The 24,743-nt window shown below is 37.7% G+C and overlaps 1 protein-coding gene and 1 long non-coding RNA gene across 15 annotated transcripts in view; one reads left to right on the top strand and one right to left on the bottom strand.

Moving 5' to 3' along the window:
- The window catches only part of LOC138761752 (uncharacterized), a 52,272-nt gene extending 39,815 nt beyond the window's left edge, over positions 1-12,457 (top strand). Inside the window, exon 3 of the long non-coding RNA XR_011356487.1 lies at positions 7,645-12,457. This is a non-coding gene — a long non-coding RNA (uncharacterized lncRNA). The remainder of the gene's footprint in view (positions 1-7,644) is intronic.
- The window catches only part of LOC138761747 (melanophilin-like), a 228,375-nt gene that overhangs the window by 34,535 nt on the left and 169,097 nt on the right, over positions 1-24,743 (bottom strand). For 12 of the 14 annotated variants that reach the window (XM_069934432.1, XM_069934440.1, XM_069934443.1 and 9 more), the window contains 3 exons: positions 19,477-19,712; positions 18,535-18,606; positions 16,298-16,381 (listed from right to left, as the gene is read on the bottom strand). In XM_069934432.1, the coding sequence (XP_069790533.1) occupies positions 16,298-16,381; positions 18,535-18,606; positions 19,477-19,712 (392 nt within the window). The remainder of the gene's footprint in view (positions 1-16,297; positions 16,382-18,534; positions 18,607-19,476; positions 19,713-24,743) is intronic. The other 2 variants (XM_069934439.1, XM_069934441.1) reach the window with 2 other exon arrangements.

The following is a 24,743-nucleotide window of genomic DNA, read 5'->3' as shown; positions in this document are numbered from 1 at the left end:
AATTACAAGAAAAGGAGAATGAGGAAATAAATGATAAAACTAAACAAAAGTGGGAACAAGATCTAAACATAAAGATAAAAAAGAAAACATGGGAGAGGTTATATTTAGGAACTATGAGAAATACAATAAATACGAGATTACGTATGATACAATATAATTGGATACATAGGTTATATATCACTCCTCAAAAGTTAAATAAATGGGATCCAACAGTATCTGACAGATGTTTTCGTTGTAAAAAAGAAATAGGTACAACAATTCATGCAATCTGGACTTGTGAAAAGGTGAAAAAATTTTGGGAAGATCTAAACCAGATATTAAATAAAATTACAGAAAGCAATATACCAAAAAACCCAGAGATCTTCCTCCTAAGTAACATAAAAAATAAAGAATTTGGACTTGATTTGGAGGGTGTACAAAAAAGATTTGTTAAGATAGCCCTAGCTATAGCAAAAAAATGTATTATGTCAAACTGGAAATTAGAAGATAATTTGAAAATACAGCAATGGTATATAGAAATGAATAAATATATTCCATTAGAAAAAATAACATATAGTTTAAGAAATAATATAACATTATTTGAACAAATATGGGAGCCGTACATGGAATATAATAGAGAAAACCTACCGGGACATCTATCACCTAAAATGACAAAAGGAAAAGAGAATGGAAAGAATTGACTCAGTGGAAGTTTTTGTTCGTTAATGTTGAGTGACAACATTGTTTGATGGGTTTGATGTATCTTGGACTCAGAGTTTTGAATGGATGGAGGGGGAGGTGGGGGGGGGAGGGGGGGAGAAAAACGACACTGTATATATTTGAAAGGAGAAATGTGTATATCTTGAATAATGTGATCTATAGTGTGAAAAATAAAAAATCTAAAAAAATCTTCTTTGCTCTTGACAACTCCGCTTATTTTTGCATCATGCACAAATTTACTAATCCTTGTTCAAGTCATTTATATCTATGATAAGCAACATTTGTCCCTGCACTAAACACTGTGGTTCATCACTTCCAGTCTGAAAAATGCCCCTTCACCACTGTATACTGACTTTGATCACCAAGCCAATTTACCAACACCTTTTGGATTCCATGTGCACTAACCTTCTGGACCAACAAACCGTGTGAGATTTGCCTTATTCGTTTTCTTAATAATCTTCTCAAAATACTCAATCAGGTTTGTCAGACTGGATTTCACCTTCACAAAATAATGATGACTCTTCCTAATCAGTTCCTGCCTTTCCACATGAATATACGTGTCATCCCTTACAATTTTATCCTTTAAGTTATTAATGTAAGCCTCACTTGCCTGTAGTTCCATTACTCATTTTGAAAAAGGGAACAGCATTTTCTATGCGCAGCCTTCTGGAACCACATCCATGGGTAACAAAGATGCAAACATTTCTGATAGATCCCTAGCTGTTTAGTCTCTTGCTTCCCATAGTATGGGATAGCTAGATTTCTGGGAACCATGCCCCCAAATCTACTTCTCCTAACTTTATCAGCAATGCTCTCTTACTTTGGCTGAACTCGCTTCCCTTTAAATGAATCTATGCCATGCACCCCAAACTACTTCCACTGATGGTAGGCTTCATACTCTCACCATTCTTTGGGTAAAAGTGCTTCTTAATTAACTATTTGAATAGTTGCGGACTCCCATGCTTTGATAACCTTTACTTTTGTTTTTCATTTCATGAGAAAACATTCTCTCTCAACTCATCCAAATCCGATTAGAATTTTAAAGACCTCACAATGAGTGTCATGGTAGGTACAACGTTGGAAAGAGCATGGTTGGTTTCCGTGCTGCCAAAAATATTTGGACATATATTTCTCCCTCCACTTCCAAAGCATGAAGTAGTAGCTCAGGAGAAATGAATGAGTTTATTCCTAAGCCACTTTTTGGTCTGCAATTGTGCACTATCAGAAATAGATTCAGGTTTATTGTCATGAACACGTCAGGAATTTGTTGTTTTGTGGCAGACAAGGTGCAAAATTACTATAATTACTACAATTTACAGTTTTGCAAGGTTAAAAAATTACTAGTGTAAAAAAGCTTCATGAACTCTTTCTTTTGAAAATTCCTGGTATCATCGTCCAATGACATTCATAATGATGGGATTATTGTCATATACATTGTACAATGTACACATGCACCAACATTTTTATCTGCTGCTTGTAAAGGTACTTGTAAAATAAAACGATAACGGTAAACTTAACAGAATTAAAAGAGACAATAAATACATAAGAAAGCTAGATAATAAATATTCACAGTAATGGTAGGGCAAAAAGAGACTTTGCAATAGTGCAGACAATCCTTTTGTGCTGTTGGAGCACTCTCTGATCAGTTTTGTACAGAGAGGTTCAAAAGGCCGATAACTGTTGGAAAGGAACTGTTCTTGAACCTCTGCTTCATTGCTGCCTTTCTGTCTGAAGGTAGCAGTGAGAAGAGGTTGTGATCAGGGTCATAGGAGTCCTTTATGACTTTGGCTGCCTTCTTGAGGCAATAATACTACTTTTCAGATAAATATTGATTCTCTCCACTTCCCAGTCAAACAAATATTCAAAGCTTAATCCATGCAACTGATGTCCTTGGCTTTCGTTATTTTCTCCCATACACCAGACCTGATGTTCTCAAGCTTCTTTTTCCCTCACACCATTGTTTGTACCCTCTTCCCTGCCATGGACCAACCCAATGGCAGGAGGATAGGGACTGGTGAGGTGGAGTCCCTTCCCTAACCATCAATGGAATTTTTGTTTTGATTTGATGGGAACTTTTTTTGAAAATTTGGTTTTATTTGTTGTCAGATCTACCACCTTGTTTTCCCTATTACTTTTTTATTATATCAGTGCCATTTGTCTTCACTGCCTCACGGTGGACCATGTATAACAAGCAGTGGTTCACGGACCACAGGTTAAGAAGTACCGAATCAGATCATCACAATGAATTCTCAGGTTGACACCAGTCTGAAATGTTGGACATTGTTATTTGAACCCACCAACTATTAGAAGTTAGAATGTTACCTACAGCTAATTTAGTTTGATAAGACGCATTTCCCCCCCCCTTCTCTTCTGCACCCTGTTCTGTTGATGTCAGGAAAAATGAAGATAATTTCTAGACTAAGAAAGCAGTCAAAATTTGTTTGGTATGGGATACGTTATCCCAATCTTGGAGCATCATGAATTGTAATATCTCCAAATTTGCAGACGACACTAAGCTAGGAGGGGTTGTGTGCACTGAAGAGGGGGTTAGGAAGCTCCAGTGTGATTTGGATAAATTGGGGGACTGGGCAGAATCATGGCAAATGCACTACAATGTGGATAAATGTGAGGTTATCCACTTTGGTAGTACAAACCAGAGGGCAGATTACTATTTGAATGGCAATAGATTGGGAGATGGGGAAGTGCAGAGAGACCTAGGGGTACTTGTACACCAGTCACTGAAGGCGAGCATGCAGGTACAGCAGGTGGTTAAAAAGGCAAATGATATGTTGGCCTTCATATCAAGAGGGTTTGAGTATAGGAATAAGGATACCTTACTGCAGCTGTACAGGGCCTTGGTGAGAGCCCACCTGGAGTATTGTGTGCAGTTTTGGTCGCCTTATCTGAGGAAGGATGTTCTTGCAATGGAGGGAGTGCAAAGGCGATTCACCAGGCTGATACCTGGAATGGCAGGAATAACTTATGAGGAAAGATTGTGCAATTTGGGATTGTACTCGCTGGAGTTTAGAAGATTGAGAGGGGATCTCATAGAGACATATAAAATTCTGGCAGGATTGGACAGAATGGATGCGGAAGGGATGTTTCCAATGGTGGGGGAGTCCAGAACCCGGGGCCATGGTTCGAAGATAATAGGCGAACCATTTAGGACCGAGATGGGGAGGAATTCTTTACCCAGAGGGTGGTGAATCTGTGGAATTCATTGCCACAGAGGGCAGTAGAGGCAGGTTTATTGAATATATTTAAGAGGGAATTAGATATATTTCTTCAGTATAAGGGAATTAGGGGTTACGGAGAGAAGGTGGGAATGGGGTACTGAACTTTAAGATCAGCCATTATCTCATTGAATGGCGGAGCAGGCTCGAAGGGCCGAATGACCTACTCCTGCTCCTATCTTCTACGTTTCTATTTCCACATCACATGGAGGCATTGGAAAATATGCCAAGAAGAATTATTAGAATGATAACATCACCGAAGAAAGGTTAATGAGATTGTGTCTCTTTTTCTAGAAGAGGGGTTGGATTAAGACATTGGATTAAATTGTTCAGTGGGAAATTGGAGAAAAAGTATTTTGACACAGAAAAGACAAGGACAAAAAGGCCATAAATGTAAAATAATCAATAGTAAATAGAAGATGTATTTCAGAAGAAAAATTACCCTATATGAAACTGACTATTTTGAGAAATGAACGAGCTTAACAGTGCTGGTATTTTTAATGAGAAATTAGATGTAGATGAAGGAAAAAAGAAAAACAGCATATTCGTGGTAACATTTGGAGGCGACCTGAGGGGATTATTGAGATTAGAACCGATCTCCTAGTCTGAATGGTCTGTTTCTGCAAAGTACTCAGTAATGATCATTTGCTGTAGAATCAAGCAGAAAGAAAAGACATTTTGCCTTCCATGCATGCATGCTTTTAAAAAATGCTCTCCTGTTTGTCCCATTCCCTAATGTGCTGTTTACTTTTCAATCTCCACATTAGAGCAGTAAATGCCTTGAAAACTCAAACCAAAGGAAGCAGTTTCTTTACAAATCCGCATAAAGCTTTCTAGCTGATGAATTCACCCATCAGTTTCTTTGAAAAGCATCTGCATTTCTACCCCGATGAAAGCTTTCAATACCTGTCAACATTCTGAGAATTAAAATTGTGTGAAAGAAAATGATTCAATCTCTAATACTGCCCCCCACCCCCCCGCTCAAGATCTAAATAAATTTTGAAAATGTGAAATTTGTGGGGTAGATGACAGACTCCTGACAATCCCGGTTTCTTTCTTTCTTCCTATTCTATTTCTTCGTTCTTTTCTGCATCTCCGTATTTCTTTCTTTGGGTCTTTATTCACTATTCATGGGAGGGTGGGAGGAGATGGGGATTATAGCCATCATGTATCAAAGATTATTATTTTTAGTCTGTATTCAATTTGTACTGTTTTTGTTGGTCTCAGGGTTGGAATATAAAATATAAATAAAATATTTTTTAAAAAAGAATGATTCAACCCAGTGTGGAGAAGAGAAACAAGAACAACTACTTCAAGCACTACTGGACTGGCTATTAGTTTTATTATGGAAGTTTATTTAAAGGATGCAACTAATTTGTTTGATATGGAAATGCACACAGCATAACATTTTTCACAACACAATCCCTTCAGTAAACAACTTGGCGTTCCAATCAAGGCAGCTGTGTGTCATTAAGAAGGACTGCAAAACAAATGCCACGTAATGATTACCTGAGCGCATGCTGCTTGAATCAATTTGCCTTTGAGTCATCCTCTTTGCCTTCTGTAAATTTCCTGTTTGATATTATGGGTTACAGAGGGGACAGTAGATGGAACCTTGCAACCCAACAAGTCAATCTCGTGTGGAGAAGTCACAACAACTACCTCAAGCATTACTTCAAGTTGAAGTGCCTTAGGAAGTAGCTCCATCTGAGTATTTATAGTTAACTGCACTGACAAATTAAATTAATCTTTCAACTGACTATGAAAATAATCTTTTGCAAGTCCTTTTGGTGTCCAGGACTAGCAGTATTCACTTTGATTATTTCATTTGATTTTTTTAAAATTTAGAGATGCATCATGTTAAAAGGCCCACATCGCCCAAATACACCAATTAACCTAAAAACACTGTACATTTTTGAAGAGAAGAAGGAAACTGGAGGACCCAGAGAGAACATAAAATTCTTTTCAGGAAGCTCCGGATTCATACCCGAACTACTGGTGCTGTAAAAGCATTGCTATGCTAACCCTGCTGCCCAAGCAATATTTGAGATGCATCTACATTCCCAAACAACCTCCAAATAGAAAGGTCCCTCCACTATGGCCCCTCCTTTCTCCCTCTCGAGCACACATAGGTGACAACATGAAGAACATTTATGTCGGATGAAATAAACTAACTGGGGAACCAGTCAGTGGTACACTTCACTTTGGAGTTCTGCTCAAGTGTTGCTATTGCAGTGATGGAGACACCTTCACATCTTTCAGTGTTGTTATATAATCACAAATTTCATCCAGTAAAATGTCTCAGGGTGTTTCACCAGAATTTCAATATGCAAAACTGATAATTTTTTAACAAAGCAAAAATTAGCAGGGACATCGTAATGGAGGACAGCTTAGTTTAGATGGCATTCGAGTTTAGTATCTTAGCAACTGTGGGCACAGTTCTCAATCACAGGGAAATTAAAATTAGAGGTGTGTCAGAAGCCAGAATTGGAGGGAAAACAGATGTTCTGAAGGACTAAATGAGGTTATTGATATAGGGAGAGATTGGCTCTTGGCCAATGAACTCTGGAGCCCAACCTTGACAAGGGAGTTACCAGGTGGCATATTTTTCACCATGTAAACCTGATCTTCTGTGTCTGAAGGCTGGGTGGGCCACAGCTGAAGTCAAGGTGTTGGGAATTGCACCATAACTTTCATTGGCGCCCTGCATCGACACCATTCCAGTGCAACCTACTGGGTGCATTTGATGTCGAAAGCACCTTCCGATGGTCCTAACATTAAGATAGTTCCAGAATAAGGGCTAGATCAAAATGCCAGAAAAATTCATGAAGCAAGGTAATAGAAATCAGAATATTCTCTGAAGGATGTAAATCACATATGCTTATTTCTTTCACTAAATACTCCATCTTGCATTGATCAGAGCAGGTAGAGTTATTTTCGGTATTTCAATTTTCCATGCAGAGGAAGTAGTTACAATTGATTTTCTACTCACTTATCTTCAGAAGGTAATGAACAGGGAGTGTAAAGCAGCAGACATTCAACTCTGAGGGTTTTTATAACTATCAGAATAGTTAACCCAAGGCTCTGACTGCTTTCTCAGTTGGAGGTAAAAGATTTCATGGCATTATTGAAAAAGAGCAGAGGGGTTCCCTCAATGTCCTGCAGAATATTATCCATCAATTAAAATTAAGAAGAGTTTATCTGACTATTTATCTAATGACCATGCTGCACACAGATTTGCTGCACTGTTGGTCTTGAATTCAGTGTTGTGGAGAGTTAAATTTGCATTTAGACATACATCATGGTAGCAGGCCATTTGGTCCATGAGCCCATACCACCCAATTACAGCCAAAAGACTTATAACCCCCTGGATATTTTGAATGGTGGGAGGAAACCTGAGCCTGTAGAAAACCAATGCAGACACGGGGAGAACATACAAACTCCTTACAGCCAGCATGGGATTTAAACTCTGGTTCTGATCACTGGTGTTGCGCTAACTGTGCCATTAAAAGGAAGGTCGGAGGAGATTCTGAAATGTGCCATGTCAGGGGACATTGGGAATAAAAATATCACTGCAGATTTAATTTTGGGTGCAGGACAAAAGATACAATTAAAAATATAGTAAAATGTAACTTTGGACTGACTTTAGGAGATTTTGCATCACAGATCATTTTACTCGTCTATTGAGATTTTGTTTTCTATTCACTTTCAGGGAGGCTATTCATTAAAACAATATAGAAATACATATTTCTGCATGAATTTGAATACCAGCAGGACTGCATACCACGTGGGTTTCCTTAGCAAAACCCAATTCTTATACCAGACCTCCATGAAGCAAGAGAGAGCAAGTATAGTAACAGCTGAGTAGGACTTCCCAAGAGATGGCACAGCTCCTGGCTATTTCTCATGCTGCATTGAATCAGTGATATGTGCCTTTCCTGAAGTTTTCTTTCTTCTGACTTTAATCCTCTCAACATTTATTCGTGTGTGGGGGGCGTAGCCATGCTGAGGATCTGAGCAGACAAGCTTTGAAAGAATTCTCTATAAAAAATATTAAAAAGACAGTCTGAAAGCTCAAAAGCTAGTATTTTACTGTCAAAAATGGATAAAACTAGTGGTAAATGACCAAGGCAACCAAAAACAAAAACTGAAGAAGCAACAGCTCAGCCAGGAAAATGGAGTGAAAGCCCAATGTTGAGCGGCCTTGTGACCGGCTGAACCCAGCAGAGCTGGGGTCTGGGGTGGTCGGTCCAAGATATAGCCACCATCCTGAACAAGATGGAAACTTTGTGCACTCGTTTCACGAGTGTTGAATCAGCGATAAGAGACATATTGGAAATTAGAGAAATCGTGGAAGATTTAATGGAACAAATGACTCAAGTGGAGGCTGAGCTGGACAAAAGAGGCTAAAGGCTCAAGAAGAAAAAGCAAAAACATGGACACAGACAGAAAAGGATTGATGGACAAGATCGATCATATGAAAAGTTCAGCAGACACAAAAATGTAAGAATCATTGGACTGAGAGAAGGAATCGAGGAGAAAAACCTGGTGAGTTTCTTTGAAACATGGATCCCACAAATGCTGGGAATAAACAAATTAAACACAAAGTTGCAAATTGAAAGGACTCACAGGACCCTCGGACCCAGAAGAACTGTTGAACACCAACCATGACCAGTCCTGGTAAGACTTTTAAGTTATCAGGAGAGGGATGTGATCTTGGGAGCAGCATATGAATATTCAAAAAATATCAATGGCCCATTAGTGGTGGACAATGCAAAAGTAATGTTTTTCCAGGACTTCAGCCCTGTCTTGGTCAAAGAAAGAAAGGAACTTGATAGAAATAAAGAGACAACTGTGATCTAAAAACTTTAAAGATTCAATGACTTACCCAGCGACATTGAGGGTGGACGTCTCAGAAGGTAATCAACGAATTTTCAAAAACAAAGAAAAAGTGGAAAATTTTTAAAGAAAGTTATAAAAAGATTAAAGTCACCAGATGAGAAGACTGAAAAGACTATTTGAAAATAGGACTAACTGAAAGATATATTTTTTAAATTTATATTTAGTAGTATTGTTTTTACTGCTAAAAGAAAAATCATTGTAATTTACATGGTGAGCTCTGAAAAGAAAGGAAAGTGGTGAAGAAAGTAGCAGAGTGGGAACTCCGATTTATGGAGGAATATGGAGCCAGGAGAGGAGCGGTTTTAAAAGATAGTGCGAAAGGGAGGGGTTCTTCTTCTTTGGACCCAATACTATAGAAATCTGCAAGAACAGTAATGAGGGTGAAAGCAGCAAAAACCACAATTTCACATATGAAGGATCTAAATCTTATCGATACATGGAGCCAATTAAATCCCAGTGAGAGAGAAAGACTACTCCTTTTACTCAAGGGTGCACAACTCACATACAAGGATTGACTATTTTTTAGGTCTGCCCAGTTAAAAAGTAGAGATAACAACAGAATACCTAGCGAGGTTTCTATCAGACTACTCACCACTAACATTAACTATTGCAAGAAAAGCAAGAAAATGTATACAGATGCCGTCTTAATATCACACTACTTAAATTTATAAAGAGACAGATAGAAATATTTTGTGAAACAAATCAGCCATCTACTAAGAACTTTTTTTGATATTGGACATGCTCAAAGCATATTTGAGGGGACAAATTATATCCTATACAAAGAAAATCAAGAGAGAATATATGGCAGAAGTAAATAGTTTTGAGAAATATTATAGAATTAGAAAATAAAATCAAAGAATTGGGCTACAATAGAATGCAGATTACTGGAGAATAAAAAGCTAAGATATAATACAATACAAACATATAGAACAGAAAAGGCTATATTAAAAACTAAACAACAATACTATGAGTTAGATGAATGGGTGCATAAAGTTTTATCTTGGCAGATTAAAGCAGCGGAGTCATCAAGAATGATAAATGGTATAAAAACAGACACAGACACTAGCATATAAACAAAAGGATACCGATAACATTTTTTTTAGAAAATATTACACAAAGTTATACAAATCAGAATTACTAGACAAGAATGAAAGAATTTTTGTTGAACGTTGAACTTCCAAAACTAGAAGAGAGAGAAAGGAGAGAACTAGACACTCCCTTTAGAAGGGAAGAAATTCAAAAGGCCCTGGGTTCCCTACAAGCCAATAAATCACCTGGAGAGGATGGATTCCCACTTGAGTTTTATAGACAATTTAAATAATTATTAAGCCCCTGTTAATGGATGTTCTGGACCAAGCAGTAGAAACTCAGAGTCTCCTGGAATCATTCTGAACCGCAATTATTACAGTGTTACCCCCCCAAAAAAATAGGGACCCATTAAAAATTTTGACATACAGAACAATATCCATGTTAAATGCTAATTACAAAATACTGGCAAAAATGTTGGCTAATAGGTTAGGACAATATTTATCAAAATTTTTAGACAGAGCAAGCAGGATTTGTTAAAGGAAGATATTACTCAAATAGTTAGATGATTATTTAATATAATGCGCATGGCAAAATTCAAATAGAATCCAAGTAATACAGTCACCTTGGATGCGGAAAAAGCATTTGATGGTTTGGAATGGCCCTTTTTATTTAAAACACAGGAAAAATTTGGCATAGGCAGAACATCTATAAACTGGATAACATTATAACCAATAATCAGATATCAGCAGTGTTCCCCTTGAATAGATTGAGTAGACCGGAATGCTTCTGTCCCCAGTGTTTTTTAATTTTAGCAATTGAACCGCTGGCAGAGATAATAAGAGGGGATCTGGATAAAAAAGGATTTCAAATTTGGATAAGAAGAACATAAAATGAGTCTACTTGTTGACAATGTGCTACTACACCTATCAGACCCAGCTAAATCTTTGAAAAAATTACAAGGAACACTAGAAAAATATTGAAGAACCTCAGGTTATAAAATAAATATGGACAAAAGTGAGATATTGCCATTAACAAATTTTAAATTTAAAGGAAATAAATTTAAATGGAAGACAGATGGAATAAAATATCTTGGAATAGCAATTGACAACAACTTACAAAATTCGTATAAACAAAATTATTTTCTTCTTGGGAAGAATGGAAAGAGGCCTGCAGAAATGGAGAGACTTGCCAATTACTTTAGTGGGAAGGGTTAATTGTGTCAAAGTGAAAGTGATGCCACGACTGCAGTATCTTTTTCAATCACTGCCTATTCCATTACCTAAAAATTTATTTGAACTACTAAACAATCATATTGGACAGTTCCTATGGAATAATAAGATACCAAGAATCACACTGGAAACATTGACATTGACATTAGCTATGCAGTCTTCTTCATTGAAGACAACGTCCCCCCCCCCCCTTCAGATGGGAATGTGCTCAATGGAGGAGGGGGAAAGTAAAGGATTGTATATATAAATGGAGTGTCAAAATCTCTAGAAAAAATAAGATAATCCCATTCTAAACACAAGAGCAGAATGTGGCAAGAAATTAATGAATAAATAGGAAAAAAAGTAGGGATATCAATAAAAGCACCACTGTGTAAAAATGTGTTATTGCCTTATCAATATAGGCAATAGAATATTAAATTCATGGTATGACAAAGGTATATGATATATTTAAGGCTGCTAAACGGAAGGAACCCTTATGTCCTTCAAACAATTAAAACACAAAATACAGACTGGCTAATGGGATCATTCTTATGAAGACCAACGTTAACCCCACCTGAAATAAGTGAAACAGAATGAACAGTCTGGATGAGGAATGCACCCAAATTTATAACAAAAAATGTACTGTGCTCTCTGGAGCAAAAGTGCAAAACCAGGATTATAGAGGACAAGAGAAAGATGGGAGTTGGACTTGGGTGTGGTGATTTCAGAAAGAAGCTGGTTAGATTGGTGTAAAGACAGCAGGACATCAATTATAAATGCTATGGACTGGTTCAATATAAATTTTTACACCAATTATATCTTACCCCACAGAATTTATATAGATCAAAAGCAGAAATATCAGAGATGTGTTTCAGATAGATGTGGGACTGAGACAGGAACTTTTCTACATGCTATGTGGTCATGCGTGAAGGTGTGGTCATTTTGGCAAGACATCAGAGTAAAATTAACCAGGTTAACAGGAGTGGCCTTCACGTGTGACCCAGATCTCTAGCTCCTAGGTAATTTTATGGAAAAAAGTGACAAATTGAATAAATATCAAATCATATTTATAGAAATAGCACTGGCTGTAGCAAACAAATGAAATCACTCGGAAGTCCAACTCCCCTCTACTTATAGCGTGATGGACTGTGGAAATGAACAGCTGGAAAAAAAATCACATATAATTGAAAGAATAAATATGACACTTTTGTAAAGGTCTGGCAGCCATTCCTGGACCACATAGGAGCCCAGATACAGTAATAAAAAAAAGAAAAAGTACTATAAGTGCAACCATTAGATATATTTAAACATGGTTTCCTCAATTGCATTCTATACATTTAAAAGATACTTAAGCTCTGACGGTGTGCAGATTCTTATGTATGGAAGGAGGGAGGGAGGGAGGGAGTGTTTTGGTTTTGTTTGTTGTTGTTTGTAAGAAAAAGTTTAATATATTATGATATTGAAAATTTTATTATGTATACTTTTGAAAAAAATCAAAAATAAAATAATTTAAAAAATTATTGGTATGTGACTCTGGTAGAAAGAATGATTGATAAGGACATTATATATGAAGGGACTTCCCACAGGAACTTAAATCAGTTACTTAAAAATGTTACACTGTGATTATTCTGATTTGAAATATCTCTCCCTTCTTTTAATCATAGTGAAAATGCAGGCTTTTTTTTAAAAAAAGATGCTTTCGTTACACTGTCTAAACTAAACACAGTGGTTGGCAGTAGAAAGCAGAAAACCGACCTGAAACAAACTGGATACATTTGATCAATGCAACACTGGGATATCCCTGGTGAAAAAGTCCTAATTATAGACATAATGGAGTTAGGTCCCAGCATGTTATGGTGTGTCTCCTTCCTGTTCAATAATTACTGTCAGCTTGCTTAGATCCAGCACTGTATCTGAACTGTGCACAAAAAAAAAAATGGAGAACCATGATAGATTGTAACCACTGCTTCAGCTTTTACAGATGGTAGGGGCAACCAGTTAGTGATTCTTCCAAACATATTTCTTCTCAACCTGGCTGGGTTGAACACAATTGCTTCCACTCGTTGTGAGGACACTGTAGTGGCTGTGGACTCCCACTCAGGATCAGCACACTCTGCGGGGGTGGGACAAATGTGATCAATGGGGAACATTGTTGAGTTGTCTGCACACAACATTACTTGGTGTTCATGTGCTCCCTTCATAGAAATGGATAATGGAAGTGTCAATGTGAGTAGTATTTTGTAAGGAGGTCCCACAAATTACAAAAATCAGGGAGGCTTTGAGGATATCCTGGAAGGGATCTTCTCCACAGGATCTCCCAATGGTGGAGTTGAGAGCGGAGTCCATGGTTCGATACATTAGTGTAAGGCATGTGAATGATGGAGGTTGCTCTTCAGAATGGATGACTGTGATCAGAACCACAGTGCTGGGGACGGTGGCTTGGAGAACCAGCTGACATTGATACACCCATATCAGATGAGAATTTGGCAGATTTTTAAAAGAGTGAGAGGCATGGTGATGTCATGAATGGGTGAATGTGGACATTTCTCCTCCATAAATCTTCGTCCGCGAAGCCAAGCCAAAGAAGAAAAGAAAGAAAAGAATGTGGAGAGAATGTGCCTTTTTTGGGAGAATCTAGAAGCAGGTTTCACAGTTTAAAATTAAATGATTGCCCTCTTAAGACAGAATATATGAATAATTTTCTTTCCAAGGGTCACCAGCCTTTTGAACTGTCTTTCTGAAAGGTTGTTGGAGGCAGAGCCTTTCAGTTTTTCTAAAGGATTCTTGATAAGCAAGAGTTGAAAATTTCACTGAAGTGCAAATCAGAAACATGCAGCACAGAACAGACCCTTCAGCCCAACTTATGCATGCCTTCTAGTTGGCTTTCATGGTAAGCCCTAATTGTCGGCATTTGGTCCATAGCCTTCCTATGCACACATCTGTCCAAATGTCTTTTGAACATCATAATTGTAGCCGCTTCTATAGATTTTTCTGGAAGCTTGAACTATATATGGACCACCTTCTGAGTGAAAAGATTACTCCTCGGTTTCCTCTTAAATCTTTCCCCTCTCACCTTGAGCCTATGCCCTCTAGTTTAAAAATCATCTACCCTGGTATAAAGAGTGCAAGCATTCGCTTTATCCACCCCCTTCATGATATCATAAACCTTTATAAGATCAACCCTCAGCCTAATTTGCACCAACCTATTTAACTTCTCCTTATAACTCAAGGCCTCTAGTCCCACAACATCCAGGTGAATCTCCTCTGTAACCCTTTCCACATTAATATCCTTCCAATCACTGGGCAACCAGAACTGCACACTGAATTTCATATGTGATCTCACCAACAGTTTAAACAGCTGTATAATGAGGACTCAATTTTTCTACTTAGTTCCCCGCCCAATAAAGGCATGTGTGCCAAATGCCTCTTTCACCACCCTAAGTCGCTACTTCCATTTAAACATGCATCTGTATTCACAAGTCCCTCTCTCCTACAAATCACTGCTGGGTTTCACCATTTACTGTGCAAATCCTACTATGATTTATGAAGATGCATCGCCTCACTTCCAGCGCTACTGAGTGTTGATTATGTCAGCCATAATCTAATTGAGACTCAGCAAATTTGAGAGATGGGGAGCTTCCTCCTGCTACCAGTTCAAATGATCTTTTAGAGGCACCATTTGTGGGACGTCTTTGCAATGCCTGCTGTGGTTGTCCATATCTGACAATCTTACAGAACTGTGATCTTCCCATTTTGCATCCTCGACAGATCAAACTTTTCTTCTTTATACAGCATCATTCTCCCTTTTGCCTTCATCATCATTCTGCAGGCCAATTAATCCCTCTGCTTTTTTTTAAACCTTATAACTGAACTCTTCCTCTGCTCATTTCTACAACACCAAATTTGCCTAAGACCATCTAAGAACTTTTCCAGTTCTCCACAAATGCTGCCTGGGCATATTGTGTCCAGCTTTTCCTGGATTGGCTTTAGACCAGTTAGTACTCTCAGATGGGTTGAGGTGAGATTTTTACCTCCTATCTAGCCCTGACTTTCCCACTAATGTTACAATTTAAAACTACAATTGGAAATCGCAGAGTCTAATTTTCCCATCATCAATAATTACTCATTTTCACCTTTGCACTTTTCAAATCACAGATGTTAAGCAACATAAAATACAGTAAAACCCCTGTCATCTGGAATTCAAGCAAATGGCAGCATCAAGTAGCTGAAAAAACCCCACAGAAAATAAATAGGTAAAAATTATGGAGATTTAAAACTGGGGTACGCAGTCTCTAGCAAATGGAAAATTCACTTATCAGGCATCTACCAAACACCATAGGCGCCAGATACCAGGGATATTACTGTATTTCATCTTCTTTACTTTGCCCTCATTTAAATCCAAATGTTTTTAAACTGAACTAAAGCTTTCATTGCAGAGGTACCTTGGATAAATTTGGAAGTTTCCCTCTCTTTCTTGTCAAATAGAATCAAGAAACAAACAAGAGAGATATAAAGAAAAGACAAGAATAACAAGATGTCCAATTTATGGCTGAATAAATACGCTGAAAAATTACAGATTTCACTAAAATTTCTCCCTTTATCCTGATTTATGTATCCTTGGGTTGGATTACCTCTTGTTAATGGCTGGTTACCTGGACAAGTCATTTGTTATACACAAATGTTCTGGAGAAACTCAAAAGGCCACATAGCATCTAAAGAAAGTACAGGGGAACTTGCATTTCGGCCCTGGGCTCTTTATCAGGAATAAGCAAAAGAGTGCCTGAATAAAAAGTTGGGGGAGGGGGAAGGAGATGAGGTGAGGAGGGACTGGAGGAAGAGAACAGGCCAGCAGGCAAGAGGTAGATACAAGTGAAAGGGCAGAAGAGAAAACGCAACAAGGTGATGGGGAGGGGGTAGCTCTCTGATAGGAGAAGGAATGGAAAAGGATGGGAAGGTGGAGGAAAGGAGACAGAGGGATGTGGTTGACGGAAATTTGCAAAGTCAATGTTAACACGATGAGTTTATGAAAGCAAAGTTATCAGATGTCATATCTAGTTAAACTGCAGCATTCAAGCAGTGTATACTTTACTTGCTCATGATATCACTTTCCCCACCCTAAATTTCACAGATTAAATCTCGCTTTACATTCATTGATAATAGAAATATGCAAAGTTAATTTCATACTTTCAGCCATTTTCCTCAATGCAATTTAACACCAACAATTACCTTTTCAGAGCTAGGGGTTATCTTCTCCTCCAGTCTGCTGAGCATTTGTTCAATGGAGGACATGCGCTTGGATAGGTCTAAAATCTACAGGGAAGGGAAGGGTCAAACCATCACCAGCTCACCACCATCACCAGCAGGATGAATACACATCCAAGCTCAACCATCTGAAAGAGGATCAGCAGTGTCATATTAAATGGTGCATATTGAACCCCAATTTGGATATTGAATGCAAAGCATTCTTTTCACTCCCCAATCCAAAGAATTATACACTTCATTTGTCATCCTTACTCTTACACTAAGTATCCCCTTTCAATGTCATTATCAAAACACATCTGGCACACAGAACACCAAGAAGATTTGATCAGTGTGAAAATGAGTTGCAGGAACTAGCCAACTCATTATAAACAGCAGGAAAATGGAGGAAAAGCAGCAAAGGAAAATATCTGCAAGACTTTGCAAAAGTTAGTAATTTGTAAATAATTGGTTCTAACTACAAAATGAGTTCTTTGAAGATATAACCGGTAGCATAGATATGGAGCACATGTGGGTGTAGTGCATTTAGATTTTCAGAGGACTCAAAATAGGGTCACAGATGGGAAGTTGGTCAATAGAGTAATGAAGAAGGCATGTGTCACACTTGCTTTCATAGGAGGGGTCTAAAAATACTGGTTAAGCTACACACCTGAGTATAGTGTGTGGTTTTGGAGGAGATTCTGCAGTCCTGAGCAAACATTGAAAATCTGAAGGAAGTCAGCAGGATGTGGCCTGAAGCATATAATTTAATGGTATTGATGGAAATAAAAGAATGGGAACAGATGGATAAGTTGGCTGTCTAATGTGTCACTGCAGGGGCTAATGCTTTGACCTCTGCTGCCCATCATCAATGATTAGTTACTGAGGAGACCAAATATCAGTTTTTAAAATTTACAGTTGATCCAAAACTTGGAGGGAATTGAGAGGGGGGAGGGGGATGGAAAGAAAGGTTCTAAATAACATTAACTGAATGAATGCATGAGAAGTGGTAGGTGATTGCTAAAGCAATTTCCACAAATTCCAAATGATACATAGTTCACTTCAACTTTGGTCGAATTCCAATAACATTTCCTAACAAAAACAACATTGGGTCTTGAGGAAATTTTACTCCTGTAATTTTTTCTAAACAATTTCCAATACCTATCCAAAATGGTTTTACTTTTGGAGATTCCCAGGAGTACAAAAATGTTTCAATTTCTTGACCACATCTAAAACACAAATTTAATAATGTTGGTTTCAATTTATTTAATTTTTGTGGTGTAAGATATAATTGATGTAAGAAGTTATACTGAATCTATATCTCACATTTGTCATACTATCTTTACAAAGTTCTTTTCTATTCTGTTCCGCTATCTGTCCATGTAAATCTTTTTCCCAACTTAATCGAGATTTATGAATTCTTTCTTTCACTGATTGTCTTTGCAATAAACCATACATTATAGATGAAAATTTTTCAATATCTGTCACTTATCAATTTGTCAATCACATTAGATCCCATTATATTTATATTTGGTCCCAATTCATTAATTTAAAAGTCTTTAATTTGATTATATGCAAATTGTGAAAATTGCTTTAGCAATATCTAGAAATATATTGAAATAAAGTGGAAATTGGATATTGAGTATGGAAAGGTGGAATGCTGAAATTCGTAGTTGTATACCACTCGAGAAGATAACATATAGCTTGAAGAATAAATTTCATGTATTTTGGAAAATATGGAGCCCATATATGCAGAAGATGGGTATTAATCTTTAATTTTTAAATATTTCTTTGGCAGTCTCAGCCTTGATAACCTCCCTAACAATAGCAAGATAATATATGATTATTTTTGTGGAATAGCACTCACTTTTAATTCATTTTGTTTCTTTCTTTTTAGTTCTCTTGGGGGTGGAGGGGGTAGGTGCTATTATTTCATTTTTTTCTTTTTCTTTTCCTTTTGTATCCACATTATATATTGATCAAAGTTATTAATCCATTTTAAGTTTAAGAATGTATGTATATTCAATGTGGGAAAAATCTATAAATAAAATTATAAAAAAAAGTGGTAGGTGAAATAATACATGGAAAATGTGAGGCATCCACTCAAATGCATAAGATGAAAAAGCAGAGTTGATTTTTATATTAATTTAGAGATACAGCAGGATAACAGGCCCTTTCCACCCATGCCACCCAAATATGCCCATGTGACCAATTGACCTACTAACCTCGTATGTCTTTGAAATGAAGGAGGATACTGGAGATCCAGGAGGAAACCAATGCGGGCTTGGGGAGAACTCCTTAAAGACAGTGACAGATTTCAATCTGGGTCACTGGAACTATAATAGCATTGTGCTAACTACTGCATTTACTGTGTGCACCCCCCCCCCCCCACCCCCACAAATGGTGATAGATTACTGTTCAAAGGGAGCCACAGGTCATTGAAGTGCAGCAAGCAATGAGTAAGGCAAGTAGAACTCGGTCATATATTTTCAGAGGATTTGAGTACATGGGCAAACATGCTGAATTCCAATTACATGGCTCCAACTTTCAAGGCCAGCATTTATTTTGGCAATTATATAGTGGAAGAGGATGACATTACAGAGCTCCATGATGGATGGAACCAACTTCTCTCAGCTAGTTGCTAGCAGGGAAACTGTGTGAGTTAAACATGAAGCTTTCTCATAAGCTAGCAGCAGGAGGGAATGAAGACTGCAGATGGCTTCCCATCAGCAGGGGTGTGTTGAGGTTATTGTTGCTGTGAATTTTCCTTTTATCCCAAATAAAAGCACCAGCAACAAAACTGAAGTGACATCAGAGTGACAATTTGATAGTAAGGTAGCAGGTGTTTGGCCTTTTTTTTAGATAAGTAATGTGAGAAAAGTGATCACCTCCACATGGCGCTGAATGCAAAGGCAATTATTGGTTTGAAGAGTTAAATAAATATCTATTTAATGAGGAAGGGTATGGAGTAAAGAGCAGGGAAAAAAAAATAGTGCACTGGTCTGTCCTGGACAGCAATATGGAGGACATCCTCATCAGATACTAAACATACTGTCATGTATGTTCACAGTGTTGACCCCAAAGATGATATAAACACCAGGTTGTGTGTACCACATAATTGTGCTGACAGATATAAGCCAGTTTCCTTGAAGTTGTTGTAGATTTACCTGACTTCCAGCAGAGCCTGAATTTTCCTGAGAGGAGTTTTTACTCCTGTGCCGTATGAAGTGGTGATGGTACACTGGATGCTCGGGAGTCTTGTCACTGTCAGAACTCTCCATGTCAGCGTAATACTGAGCCCCATACTTCTGATATGGTAAAGACTGCTGTAGATCTGCTTCTTCAGTTGAGACCCAAATGGACTGAAAATGGGGAACCTTCATCTCATGATGCTCATTCTCTTCTGACATCAAAGTACATGGAGGGAAGGACAAGGAAAAGACGTTAATGTGAATTTAGAGGATCCATTTCTGCAGAAAAAATTGGATATGTTTTTTGTGGAATATAAAGGAAACAGGAAAAAAATTCAAACGGGGAGTCTGTAGGGTTAAAAAGGCCATAAACTATTCTTCATGAGTAGATATCACACAAATCCCAAGGCCCTTTATTCATACATTAAAAACATGGAAGGCTGAGGGAAGGATAGATCCACTCAAGGACAAATGAAAGCGCATAAGAAATAGGAGAAGGGGCAGATTACAATTACCACATTTTCAAAATTATTATGAAGTGGCCCAGTTGAAGTTCATTAGTAGATTGATGGATTTAGATCAGCCTCCTAGCTGGGCTAAAGTGGAGATGGCGTGTATTCCTAGGGTTGAAATACATGAATTTATATTTCGTTGGAATTTGAACTTGTTACAGCAATATGATATGCCGATATTGAAACATTTATTAAAGATTTGACTAAAAAAAATAGGGTGTTAGGGTCAAAAGATAAATTATCTATTTTAACTCCACTGTATAATAATCAGCTTATTCCTTTTTCAATGTTTAACAATCATTTAAAGATTTGGGATTCTAAAGATATAAAGACAATACAAGATTGTTTTGTAGAGGGGCAATTTCTTTCTTTTAATCAATTGAGAGAAAGATTTGATATACCTGTAAATTCTTTGTTTGTGTATTATCAACTTAGAGCTTTGATAAAAGATAATTATGGTAGAGAGATGATTTTACCTACTTTGTCAAGATTTGAATCTTTGATTTTCTCTATACCGAAAAAGGGTTATATTTCAGTTATGTATAATTTGTTACAAGATAGTATGGATAAGCCAGATTGGGAGAAATCTAAACTTAAATGGGAGAGTGATTGAGTATTTATTTTTTCTGAAGAAGATTGAGTCAGAATGTGTCAAGATTATGTAATTAAATTGACCAATGTGCGATATGGAATGGTTAATTATGATTTTTTACATCAATTATATTTGACCCTGGAAAAGTTTTTAAAAAATGGGTTTAGTAATTCGGATTTTTGTTTTAGATGTGGTTCGTGTATTGGAACTTTTTTACATGCTGTATGGAATTGTATTCAAGTTTAATTATTTTGGCAAGGAATCAAAGTAGTTTTGGAGAAATTATATAATTTTATATTACCATTAGATCCAATTATTTTTTTGTTGGAAAATTTATATTCGTTAAGAGGAATGGGATTGGATAAAATTCAAATTGCTTTTGTACGTTTGGTATTATCAGTAGCGCGTAAATGTGTTGCTAGTACCTGGAAAGATGATACTGAGATTAATATAGCTCGTTGGCACAATGAATTGAAAGTATGTGTTGTTATGGAAAAAATTACTTTTACTTTACATGATCATTCTTCTTCTTTTGTTAGTAAGTGGTCTCTGTATTTGAAATATATGCATTTAAATATACTTTGAAATGTTGTTAACATTTAAATTTTTTTAATATAATAAATTTTTTTTTGCTCCCCTTAAGGGAGGGAATGGGTGTTAATGAATAATTTTCTTTGACTGTTTTGATATTGTATGCTATGTTTGTTTTCTTTTAAATAAAGTTTGAAAAAAAAGAAACATGAGAAGGAGTAGGCTTGTCAAGCCTGCTCTTTATTTGCCATTTCAATATCATCATCCTTAATTCTACTACAATTCAAAAATCTATCTGATTCACTGCTCTTTGGGAGAAGCAGCTCCTCCTCATTTCCATCCTATATCTACTCCCTAGAATTTTGAGGCCCTGTCTCTAATTTAAGTGCGATCAATCTTCCTGCTTCTATATATCTATTTCTTTTATAATTTTGAATGATTCTAAAAGATATTCCTTTGTCCTTCTAAACCCCAGACTACCAAATCTCTCTTCATAAACTTTCCCCCTCATATCCAGAATTAACCTGATGAACCTCCTCTGCATCGCCAGTGTATTCTTTCTTAAGTAAGGAGGCCCAATCTGCATCAGTTTGTCAGGTGCATCAGTACCTGTACAGTTGTAGCAGAACCTTCTTGCTCTTAAATTAAATCCTCTCCAGCAATGAAAGGCAACATTCCATTTGCAAGACACTGAGGTGACGGCTCAGTGGGTGTCCAACGAGCAACAAATCTCTCTGAAAACCAATGAGAACCTTCCTGAGTGGTAACTATTTACGTTTCAAGCATCAAAGCCTGGTGAAGATTCATAAATGCTAAATTCAGTGCACAGTATAAGAATTGCCTGATACCGGTGAACAGAAGAGTGAGATTGGACTGTGAATCAAATAATCTTTCTGAATCTACACACGTGCGCTTAGAATTTGAAGGGGGTTAAGTTAGCTTAAGTTAAGTTAATAGTAATAAGTTAAAATTTGATCCTGTTTAAAGATAATTAAAAACAACTTTTGTTTAAGTAACCATTTGTCTTGGTGAATTTCTATTGCTGCTGGGTTTTGAGGAGATTGCCAGGGCATTGACAGAGATCTTTGTAGCTTCTTTCATTCCAGGCAAGGTCCCAGAGGACTGGAGAATAGCCAGTGATGTTTCTTTGTTTAAGGAAGGCAATATGGATTATCATACATAGTCAGGAAACTATTGAAGATTCTGAGAGATAGAATTTACTCACATTTGGAACAGCACCGACTTAATAGGGATAGCTATTAAATGCGTAGTAGGGAAATTATTGGAGAAGATTCTTCGGAATAGTTCTTGCCTCTGAAGTAGGGAAAGACTGGAGATTCCTTGGTGTAGAAACTACTCACATTTCAAGTAGCATGGACTTATTACATCCATGGTAGGAAAATTATTGGAGAAGATTCTTCGGAATAGTTCTTGCCTCTGAAGTAGGGAAAGACTGGAGATTCCTTGGTGTAGAAACTACTCACATTTCAAGTAGCATGGAGTTATTACATCCATGGTAGGAAAATTATTGGAGAAGATTCTTCGGAATAGTTCTTGCCTCTGCAGTAGGGAAAGACTGGAGATTCCTTGGTGTAGAAACTACTCAGATTTCAAGTAGCATGGACTTATTACATCCATGGTAGGAAAATTATTGGAGAAGATTCTTCGGAATAGTTCTTGCCTCTGCAGTAGGGAAAGACTGGAGATTCCTTGGTGTAGAAACTACTCACATTTCAAGTAGCATGGAGTTATTACATCCATGGTAGGAAAATTATTGGAGAAGATTCTTCGGAATAGTTCTTGCCTCTGCAGTAGGGAAAGACTGGAGATTCCTTGGTGTAGAAACTACTCAGATTTCAAGTAGCATGGAGTTAGTACATCCATGGTAGGAAAATTATTGGAGAAGATTCTTCGGAATAGTTCTTGCCTCTGCAGTAGGGAAAGACTGGAGATTCCTTGGTGTAGAAACTACTCACATTTCAAGTAGCATGGAGTTATTACATCCATGGTAGGAAAATTATTGGAGAAGATTCTTCGGAATAGTTCTTGTCTCTGCAGTAGGGAAAGACTGAAGATTCCTTGGTGTAGAAACTACTCACATTTCAAGTAGCATGGACTTATTACATCCATGGTAGGAAAATTATTGGAGAAGACTTGGACTTTACATCTGAGAAGGGGAAGGTTTGTAAATTTTTAGGGTTAGAGTCCACTCATGGACATATTTGGGATAGAGATCATGAATAAGAAAAAAAACAGCACTGCTGCAGCAATGGCAGTATTGCTGCTAGTGTGGATCCAGGAGAGTGAGCAGTGGAACATGTCTTCCAGTGCTCCTCTGCAGGGTCCTACTGTCCACTTATCATGCCAATGTGGCTGTACAACTTTAAACCACCCGTAGAAGGGGTTGGCCATGTTTTTTTTAGAATCCATGGAGGTCTGTGCCCAAGATGGCAACGTCCACACCTGGCAGCTCAAACCATCATGGTTGCAGGCTCTGGGAGAGTAGTGGGCGAGCACAGGGCATTAGAGTGGAAAAGGAGAAGCTTCCGAGAGAACCTAACAGGGAAGGAGACCACAGCGAGGGGCTCAATGGTTAAAAGATTCACACCAGAGCCCATATCTGGAATAGAAAGCAAAAGAGAGTCCTTTCAGAGACAATCATATCAATGGATCCTGACACCTTCTCCGATGCTGCCACCTCCTGAACTCTCATAACCTCTGTAGTTACACAGTATCTATCTGCTTCAATAATGAACTCAAGCTCCAGGGATCCAAGTTCCTTCAGCATGGTTCCCAATACCTGCTGGTTCATGGGAACCAGGTATTAGGATGTACTCTCATGATGGAGGCAATGGAGACCAGGGCTTCCGAATGACTTTGGGTCTTAACAGCTGCCTAATGGTATCAGGTGTTGGGAACCATGCTGAAGGAACTTGGATCCCTGGAGCTTGAGTTCATCTACAGAGGTTATGAGAGTTCAGGAGGTGGCAGCATCGGAGAAGGTGTCAGGATCTATTGATATGATTGTCTCTGAAAGGACTCTCTTTTGCTTTCTCTTCCAGATAAGGGGTCTCGACTAGTCACGCTTCTTTGTTTACCTTTTAGAGCAAACAAAATATTTTGTGTACTTATGTAGATGATAATAAAGGAACCTTGTGCAAGGGAGATGATGTCTAGTGAACACATCAGAGTTTTTTGAGGAGGTGCTGGCAACGGAGATTATTTACGTAAAACTTTAGACAAGGTCCTGCATTATAGGCTGATGCAGAAGATTAAAGCACATGGGATCCATGGTGACTTGGGTAGAGAGGACAGAGGGTAGGGATAGAGGGATGCTATTCTGAATGGAAGTCTGTAACATCAAAATAAATAATTTGAATGTAAATGATAGTGGACTGATCAGTAAATATGCAGACAACATAAAAATTGACAGTTGTGGATAACAAGAAAGTTGTCAAATGATTCAGCTGTTGGAAATAGGGATAGGGAAATGGCAGATGGAATTTAATCCGACAAGTGTGAGGTGCTGCACTTTGGTCAGAGGAAAGTATCCAGTAAATGGCAGGACCATTCAGAGTACTAATGTACAGAATGATCTTGGGGTGCAA

This window comes from Narcine bancroftii, chromosome 4 (genome assembly GCF_036971445.1).
Source record: "Narcine bancroftii isolate sNarBan1 chromosome 4, sNarBan1.hap1, whole genome shotgun sequence".
In the NCBI taxonomy this organism is placed as follows: domain Eukaryota; kingdom Metazoa; phylum Chordata; class Chondrichthyes; order Torpediniformes; family Narcinidae; genus Narcine; species Narcine bancroftii.
The sequence above is the reverse complement of the archived record's forward strand: the minus strand, read 5'-3'. Positions and strand labels throughout refer to the sequence as shown.